Source organism: Oryzias latipes, chromosome 16, assembly GCF_002234675.1.
Source record: "Oryzias latipes chromosome 16, ASM223467v1".
NCBI classification, from domain to species: domain Eukaryota; kingdom Metazoa; phylum Chordata; class Actinopteri; order Beloniformes; family Adrianichthyidae; genus Oryzias; species Oryzias latipes.
In genome coordinates this window covers 5321710-5331543 of record NC_019874.2, presented here as the reverse complement: position 1 = coordinate 5331543, position 9834 = coordinate 5321710, and the positions used below count along the sequence as shown (strand labels likewise).

Sequence of the window (9834 nt, the reverse complement as noted above, 5' to 3'; positions counted from 1 at the left end):
AACCAGACCTCAAGATACTTAAAGGGCCTATAACATGCAAAATCAAGTCCCTGATATTTCTCCAGTTTCTCATGTTCCTTCTTCCTGATGTTCCCATCGCTTGGCACTGCCACATCCACTACAACGGCTTTCCTCTGTTCTTTATCCACAACTACAATGTCTGGTTGGTTCGCCATTACCATCCTATCAGTCCTGATCTGGAAGTCCCACAGGATCTTTGCCCTCTCATTCTCTACCACCTTCAGAGGTGTATCCCATTTTGACCTTGGGGGTTTCCAGTTCATATTCTGCACACATGTTCCTGAATATTATTCCAGCCACTTGATTGTGGCGCTCCATGTATGCTTTTCCTGCCAACATCTTACATCCTGCAGTTATGTGCTGGATTGTTTCAGGCGCCTCTTTGCACAGCCTACACCTTGGGTCTTGTCTGGTGTGGTAGATCTGAGCCTCTATCGCTCTGGTGCTCAGGGCTTGTTCCTGGGCTGCCAGGATGAGCGCTTCAGTGCTGTCCTGTAGGCCAGCCCTTTCTAGCCATTGGTAGGACTTCTTGATATCAGCCACTTCCATTGCCTGAGACTTTCACTGAGCACAATGTCAGTTGGGGCCTTGAGCTTGATGTGTTCATGCATCTTGGATGTTTCATCCTGGATAGTGGCTTCCACGCTCACTAGTCCTCTGCCTCCTTCCTTGCGGCTAGCATACAGTCTCAGGGTGCTGGATTTGGGATGGAACCCCCCATCCATGGTGGGGAGCTTTCGTGTCTTAACATCCGTGGTCTGTATCTCTTCCTTTGGCCATCTTATTATTCCTGCAGGGTATCTGATAACTGGCAGTGCGTAGCTGTTTATTGCTTAGGTCTTTTTTTTTCCATTGAGCTGGCTTCTCAGGACTTGCCTTACTCGTTGGAGGTATTTAGCTGTTGCAGCTTTCCTTGTTGCCTGCTCCAGGTTACTATATGCCTGCGGAATTCCAAGTTACTTGTAACTGTCCTCAATGTCTGCTATTGTTCCTTCTGGGAGTGAGACCCCTCCTGTGTTGACTACCTTGCCTCTCCTTGTCACCATCCGGCTGCATTTCCCGAGCCCGAATGACATGCCAATGTCAGTACTGTAGATCCTGGTGGTGTGGATCAGGGAGTCAATGTCACGCTTGCTCTTAGCATATAGCTTGATGTCATCCATGTAGAGGAGGTGACTGATGTTGGCCCCATTTCTGAGTCGGTATCCATAGCCAGTCTTGTTGATTATTGGGCTGAGGGGGTTCAGACATATGCAGAACAGCAGTGGGGACAGAGCATCACCTTGGTATATCCCACATTTGATGGACACTTGTGCAAGTGGCTTCCCATTGGCTTCAAGGGTGGTTTTCCACGTCTTCATCGGATTTCCTATGAAGGCTCTTAGAGTCCTGTTGATGTTGTACAGCTCCAAGCATTCAGTGATCCACGTGTGTGGCATTGAGTCATAGGCCTTCTTGTTATCAATCCAGGCTGTGCACAGGTTGGTGTGTCGTGACCTGCAGTCTTGAGCGACTGTTCTGTCAACCAGGAGTTGGTGTTTGGCTCCTCTGGAGTCTACCGATGCCCTTCTGTGTGTTGCTCATGTATTTATCCATGTGCCGATTTGTCTTTGCTCACTCTTTCTCCCATATATTTTTCCAGGACTGTTCAGTTTCCAGCCTTGGTGGGTCTGCTCGGCTGTTTTGACCCTGCCACTGAGTGTACACTTTCGCAGGTTGAGTTGCAAACAGCCTGTTTATCCGTCTGGCTTCATTGTCTCTTGTGTACCTCTTTAGGCAGCTGCTCAAAGCTAGGAGCCTTTGTTTGGCAGTTTCCAGTGCTTCAAGTATGGGCATCTGGCGGTATCTCTTAAGTACTTGCTTTCTCAATGTACCTCTTTGAGCCTCTGTCAGCTTGCTCACATCCCTCTGAGCTGCCTTGATTTTGGCCTCTAACTGTTGCTTCCATGGCGGGTATTGTTTTCTCCCATTGTTGCTCTATTTTTTAGCTGTATTGTTCAATAGCTTGTCATGAATCAAGGTCTGTCTAAAAAATACCTTTGTGCTAATAAGATCATATAACCCTTGTGCTATCCTATGGGGTCTAGATGACCCCACTCCAAATGTTAAATTGACTTGGATAGCACAAGGGTTAAACTTTGAACTCCAGTCATTGATGGAATCTGTCCAATTCACAGTAAAATCCTCTGAAAAGGCAGCACTTTGCGGCTAATCTGTACCTCTTTATTTTTGTGTCCACCACTGCTTTGTCTCCGCAGATTCAATCACAACTGGAAGCTTAGCATCAATGTAATATCAATTTTTATTCTTAATTTGAAAAATAACTTACATAAATCTCTGTACTCAACCATACTTAACCAAGACATAGCCTTGGCATTAACACATTGCACCAAAAAGAGAAAATGAAAAGGCATTCAAAGGGAAAAATAACATATGTCTATGTCATCAGGAGGCATTTTTCCAGTTCCAGAAGAGTCTAGAAATCTGCCTCTGGTAGTTGGTTTATTCAAATTCTGACATCTAAAAGGTATGTACAGTGGGAAATAAAATATATACTGTGTTCTCTTGAATGATAAAGTTTCCTTTTATCCATATTGAAATGCATTGTTCTCATGTGGAAATGGAATAATGCCTCGGTTCAGTTTCATTCAGACATACTGCAATTATAAGATTCATCCTTCTCAAACATGAGAAGCTTGTTTTAATCACAAAAAATAGGAAATAAAAAATAAACTGGTCTTAGCTTTTAAATAAAACTAACAAAAATATAGTAAATTAATTTCATTTCCGTTAAAACAAGGAAAAACGTTTTCTGTGGCAATCTCCTGCGTCATTTGAACTTTTATTCTGCTCATTGTCATCAAGACTGCCTATAAAATTGAACAACAGCAACACACAACTCTTGCATGTTTGTTGCTGCATTATTAGGTTATCATTACAAATTGTTTTTGCATGTTCATCAACAATACTGAAATAAAATAAACTTGCAGTTACAATTGTGTAGCCAACATCCTGTAGGTATAGAAAATATTATTCCCTTTTTTCCCCCAAAACCTGAAAGAAAATATGACTTTGGGAGGGAGGGGCACGGGGTGGAATGTTTTTTGTTTTATTTTTTGAAACCTCCATAATTGGCTGAGGAAGGCCAACAACTAATTTGCTGCTCGGTGTAATGTGAGGGGAAAAGTAATCAAGTTGACATGCACTGTACAAGAAACTGCAAAAATTCCAAATATCTTCTTTATCAAAACATGCGAAGTTACTGTAAGGTGTGCCCAAGACATGTTGCAGAAAATACCTTTCAACATGCTTGTTAAAATAAGTCAAATTCAAAAAAAAATACATAATAAAACAATCCTGAACTGTAAAGTGACTGAAAGTCCTAAAATCTGGACGATATCAGGGACCGATCGATGGCAGCAATGAATACTACAATAAGAAATGCCCTGGGACAAGGAAGAAGAAGAGAAACATACAATTTACACATGATGTTCATCGATTTAAGGTTGGAGCCTTTTATAATGAAAGAAATAATTTACATTTATCTTCTTTATTGTTTTCTGTCACAGAAACATATTTTTCTGAAATGATTCCAAAAGATTCTCTAAAGTTTTCTTATCTGCATGTCTGTAAAACACAGACTCACGGATGATCTAAAGAAGGATAAAGAATGTTTTTTTCAACACAATGTGGCATTCACTCCCCTTGAAAACCATGCACTAGAGAAATCTTTTATTTAAAAATAATATAAATTCTTGAAAGTGGCTGATCTGTTTTTTTTCTTCATCTTTTCTTTTTTTTTTGCAATATGCAGCCTCAAGAAAATAATTTTTTTCAATTTGCTAAATTTGTGCCCATGCAAAAAAACTAAAAAGAAAAAATAGTTCTTATTTTATTTTCATACATTATATTAACAAATAAAGGATTGTACATTTTTTATGGGGTCTGGCTTGTTGCTGAATAATCTTTGGAGGGTTGATGGTTGTCCTTCAGTATTGTTCCTGATTAATGTGATTTATCAGCGCAGGTTGATCCACACACCAAGGCGAAAGATGCCGGAGTGTTTTTTAGGGAGTGTTGAAAAAGCCCCACCAAAAGGAGTGGGCTCCAACACCATGGTTACGCAGCGAGGTCTGTAGGCGTGGCATGACCAAGCATCAGGTTAGAAAAAAAGACCATCCCCTTTAGACACAGACAGATTGACATTCAAAGAAAAATAAATTAACAACACAAATGAAAACAACGTAAATGAAAAAAAAAAATCAAAGGGACATACATGTTTTTTTTTTTTTCATTTAAAAAGGGCCTTTGTGAAACCCGTTTAGTGGTTCCCAGTGTGGACCCCCATGGCTTCGAATTGGAAGAAGACCTGGAACTGATGTATTCCTCGTGCTAAGGAGTTCATCACAGCTTCCTCCAAATAGCAACGCCTGGCATTCCCTGCCGCCATGCGCTTGCAACGCATTTTGCCACGTGCACAATGTGCGCGCCGTTTTTGCTCAAAACACAGGATCACGTTTGCACCCCGAGAAACAGGCTCAGAAGACACAACATCAAGCATGCAGTTTAACCGGGGCTCGTGACCTGCGATCGCAACACTGGCTGCTACAACAATGCTGTCAGTCCACACGCTGCTATGATCGAGAGAAGCTATCTAGTGAAGATTGGGAAGCTCTTCTTGTCAGTGGGGCTAGAGTTGGGTCCACCAGTGAGGAGGGAGGAAAGAGCTTGTACCAGCCAATCACCATGTTGGACAGGTCCAGCTCGTCTAACAGTATCTGAACTGCTCCCATGAAGGATTTATGGTCCATACGCCCATAGTCACCCCAAACAATAACCTACAGAAAGGAAAAGAGAAAATGTATTAAAATATGAAAAATTAAAGGAGAAATTGATCTTTTTGGAGAATTACTTTTTGTTTACCATTTTTGTTTTCTTACCTGCAAAACCTTCCCTCCCGGACTTTCCTCAAAAGGCAGTTGTTGCTGGTAAAGAGGATCCAAAGTTTTTCTTGCTACTTTAGTTTTCTTTTTGGCTATGCAGACCCCATTTTCCAAAAGGTAGACCTTAACATATGGTGCTAAAATGGGCAGAGAAGAGAATTACTCAGTGTTTTAGGACCTCACAAAGGAAAGAAAAGCATTAAAGACCCACTTCAATCAAAAGTGTGTTTTTGGTGTTTTTACATGTCCTTCTGGTATTTTTATGATGATGGAGGATATATATGAGGAAGATTAAGATTAAAATTCTATTTCTGGGTTGTGACGCACAAACTACAACCAGCAAGCCACCAACTTCCTGCTCTGCTCCATTCTTATGCATCCACATAGATTAATGTACTGGAATCTGAATAAAAAATGTACGGCTTCTACATCACTCGCCATTTTTGCTGCAATGTTAGGTTGGGGTTGTGAGCTAACAGGAGTGAGTGCAGAAATCTCTTTAGCAATAGGAGGGGAGGTGGGGTTGCTCTGTACCAACGGTCCCGCTCACAACTCGGATGCAAATTTCTAACAAACTCCTGCCGCTCTGCAGAAAATATGATTTTGGCTAAAAACTGCATTATCATTTTTATAAGACTACTGGTAACGCTTTTAGAACAGATCATAAGATGATCAGTGGGTCTTTAAGAAGTCTGCTCTCTGAGCTGAAATACCTGGCAGTGCCTTGGAACCTGGTTTTCCCACAAGACTACGCGCTCTAATGATCTCCACCTCCAGGGCTCCTTTCTTGTCAACCATACCAATCTGGATGTCTCCTGAAAAAACCAAACCAAACATAAAAGGCCTTAAATATACATGCCAACATTTCAAAGTAAAGTCAGACCCTGTGAAGCATACATTCATTTTATAAATATCTCAAAATAGCTCATTTCTTACCCATAGATGGAGTAGCTAGTGTCTGGCGTCCAACCAGCTGGGCGGGGCCAAGGCCGTCCAAGAAGTCGCTGAACTGAGCATCAGAGGAGAGCCTCACGCCCGGGAAGATGAGGCTGAAGCAGAAAAAGTGTTTGGTTATGAAGGTCAAGCTTGCAGCTCAGGGGCATCTATTCAGACTTGGACACCAGCATTAAATCCAAATCTCCTTACTTTCCCTCTGAGCTGTAGCTGTTCATGCTTCCATCGGTGGACTCCCGGCTGGCCTGCCGAGTCATCCTGCTCCTCATCTCCACCGCGAGCCCCGTCTCTGTGCTCCTCTGGATGGTGCTGCGCAGTTTCTTGCCTCCCGCTTCTGCGTGAAGTCAAATGAGCAAAGTCAGACAGGAGCAAACATGAGGAGTAACGGCTAAGAATCCAAGACATCAGGACTGGTATCTAATACAAAGATTTGCAAGAAGTTAGAGGAAGAAGAATTTACCGGCCTAATATTCATTTTAAAAGAACATTAAAACCATTTCTGGGTTCTCAAATAGAAAATGGTAAATGGTGTACACTTCTACAGGGCGTTTCTACCTTGCTTTAAGACCCAAAGTGCCCTACAGTTACAGTCCCATTCACCCCCACACACACATTTATACACTGATGGCAGCTCAGCTGCTACACTGGCACCAACCCATAACCAGCAGGAGCAATGTGGGGTTCAGTGTCTTGCCCGAGGACACTTTAATGTCAAGCAAGGTGAGAACCAAATTTATGATCCTCCAGTCAGAGATTGGCGGCTTTGCCTGTGCACCACACTTGGACACTAAAAAAGTCACTTCAATGACTCCCAGCTGTTCACATATTCGGAGCTTCCTAATGGTCCATATAATGCTCGGTGTTTTGGCTTGCAGAACCCACCGGAGCTGTTCAGTGCCAATAACTGGATCAACCCCTGGGGTCATGGGGTGAATCTATTTCACTGTTGTCTTTTTGAAACAAGCTTGGAACATTTCAACCCCAAAGGTTAAACAGTTTAGCCTTAGTCACATGCACCTGTACAGGAGTTGACCCGTATGGGTGCTGCAGGTTTTTGGGTTGTCTGGGCCCTTGGAGGATTGTAGAGAAGTCTGGCTGCATCTTAAGGAGTGCAGGATGAGTCTTGCAGTTCCCTTGTGGCTTGTGTGGCCACCTTAAGGAACTTCATAATGACTATGCATTCCATGAGGATAAGTTACATGCACCACTAATAGGTGATGCTACACTTTAGTCCAGGGGTGTCAAACTCCAGGCCTCCTGCTGGTTTCCCAGAAGTCCTGCCTTATCCTGACTCAGGTGTGTTTAGTTTGAAAACATGTAGGACACCGGCCCTCGAGGACTGGATTCTGAAACCCCCGCTCTAGTCATTAGTAAGGTGCAAGTTCTGGCTCCTTACTAACAGTGTGCAAATGCTGCACGCATTGGGTGTGCATGTGATGCGTTAAGTGCATGTAGGATGTCCACACAAACTACAATCTAATTTACTCAATTCTAACAATCAGGCTGCACACGCAAAGGAGGGGTGCAAAGGAGAGCACTCTCATCACGTCCACAGCACTCACAGTAAATGTAAATTATGTTTAAACGAACCACATATGCCCAAGGAAATACTCTGTCATTATTGTGAATCATGTGTTTGCAGTGATCTGCACTCATGAGGATGATTCCTGATATTTCCAGTATTTTCACTTGCTAACACAACAGATCAGAGATTGGATAAAGATACTTCAGTGAATCTGATTTCCTTTCTTAACCAGTAAATGAATGGACAGGATTGTAAAGAGGATCACATCAACTTTTCTGTGGTTCTGTGGTTTCTACGTTATGCGATCCGCACGCAGTGAACAGAACAGTCTTCATTCGTGAGGTTTGTCCGCCTCCGGGGGTCCACATCACCTTACATCACACCATGGTCTCCACAGTCTCTTTCCCAACTTATCCAAGAAGACAGCTGACTCCCACCATTAGCCCTACTGCTGTTCATCTACACCCAGCGTGCGTGAAAAGTCACATGTTTGGGGCTGTGGCAAATATCCACATACCTGCACACAGTAACAAGTCAATGCTTCATCACTCTCTGCAAGGCTAATAAAATAATGGGCTAAAACACGGTTAGGTCAGTGGTTTATTCTAGATTCCTTCAGGATACCGTCTCGCTCTTGCAGCAGCAAAACATCGACTAAATCTTCTCAAAACGGAAATTGCAGCTCAACAAACATATCAGCATTGCACGCAATAAGGGCAAGCGATGAAAAACTGTTGCCATATTATGCTGCCATCAGATAACTGATCAGATAAAATGATCAAAGTATTGTGTTCCTTCCTGAGGCTAATGACAGTTTGATAGCAGTTTTCCTACTAAACACTGAAGGGTGAAAACTGTTGACAAACAGTTGGTTTCCATGGATCTTAAATCATTTTCTTCACCTAATTTGCCCATTTTAGAGGCGGATGTGGGTCTGGACTTGTACATTCCTAATGTATTTATAATCCCTGTTCTTCTGAGTGTGTGCTCTTACACACAAGCATGCGGGAGACAGCATGAAGCATTGCAGCCTTGAAAAATCTCAGTTATTATGTTGGCCTCCACCTCCTCTTCCTGCTTTTTAACATCACAAAAGCAAACGCAGCCACTGAGGTCGTTGCTGACGTCTGCAGCAGACCTGCTCCGCCAACCACAGCATTCAGACCGTCTCAATGAACATTGGAACTCACTGTTTCAAAGCAACTGCATGTGAAAAGATCATCTCTTTGGTGAAGCACATGAATCAAAGTTTGTTCTGTTGTTTCAAATTCTTGACTCTCATTTTAGTCACCAACCATATTTGACAGTAAAACTATACAAACGGTGACAGAATGACAGTAGAGGGATGCTTTTTCATTTAAAGGAATATAGAAAAAGCACAACAGACTGGTGTAAAAACAAACTCACCGCCTGTGTTTAGGAGATTTTAAAACCTGACAGTCACAGCTAACTAAGCAGTCACCCTCTTTAAACCAAACAATAATTCATGCTACTTGCTAAGTTCTCGGTTTTCATCCACAGATTTGAAATCATTAACAGAAACAGCGTTAAAACTGACCTGAAAACAGCCTTATTACCTATCCAGCGTCTTTGGTGCATCAACGAAGCAGAATGTTTTCTTTGTGGCCTTCATCGAACGAGCCAAATATCTAAACACCAACACCAACTCATCCCATCCTTCATCCTGCAGCAGTCTTTTCCAAAATCAATACAATAATCATCCCAAAGGTCCTCAGGTCCTTATTTAGTGCCATCACTCACTTGAAGCTCTGCTCCCCCCCATCTCACTCTCACCCCCCTCCAAGCAGCAGCAGTAGCAGCTGATGTGACATTTCCCCGCCTGTCATCTTACCTCCATCATCCTCATCAAAGGAGTTCATGCAGGGGAAGTAGACAGCCAGCGCTTCAAACGATGCGGACAGGCTCATCTTGCTCTGGGAGCATTGGATGCGCATCCCGGGCGCCGTGTCGTTGCCCTGTCTGCCCATGGTGACCAGCAGCCGTCCACCTCAATGCAGTTAATTCAGTTCGCGGCACGTCTCCTCAGCTGATGGATGACTTCAATTCAATTATGTCTCAGCAGAAGATGCTGCTGCGCTGCAAAAAGCTGAATAATCTAGTCGCTCTCTGGCAGAGCATCTCAGGCAGAGCTTCTGCAAAACGCTGCCTCAGTGTCGGAGCCTTGCGCCGTCTGAGTCTGACGCTCCTGCTGCACCTCTTTCTTCTGGGGGGGAGGGGAGCGGGCTGTGTTGTGCTTCACCAATCAGAGGGCTGGGCTGCTCCAGCGTACCTCTGCTTGCTCTGCGGGTGAACGAGCTCTACCCGGAGATACTGAACCCCCTCCCCACTCTGCTCCTTCCAGATTTTTTTTTTTAATAAAATCTCCTGCCT

The 9834-nt window shown here is 43.3% G+C and overlaps 1 protein-coding gene across 31 annotated transcripts in view; it reads right to left on the bottom strand.

Moving 5' to 3' along the window:
* Positions 1 to 2304: 2304 nt before the first annotated feature.
* The window catches only part of rims2 (regulating synaptic membrane exocytosis 2), a 169506-nt gene continuing 161976 nt past the window's right edge, over positions 2305 to 9834 (bottom strand). For all 31 annotated transcript variants that reach the window (XM_023963919.1, XM_023963912.1, XM_023963916.1 and 28 more), the window contains 5 exons: positions 6111 to 6252; positions 5901 to 6013; positions 5678 to 5779; positions 4962 to 5101; positions 2305 to 4859 (listed from right to left, as the gene is read on the bottom strand). In XM_023963919.1, coding sequence (XP_023819687.1) covers positions 4656 to 4859; positions 4962 to 5101; positions 5678 to 5779; positions 5901 to 6013; positions 6111 to 6252 — 701 coding nt within the window. In that variant the 3' untranslated portion in view covers positions 2305 to 4655. The remainder of the gene's footprint in view (positions 4860 to 4961; positions 5102 to 5677; positions 5780 to 5900; positions 6014 to 6110; positions 6253 to 9834) is intronic.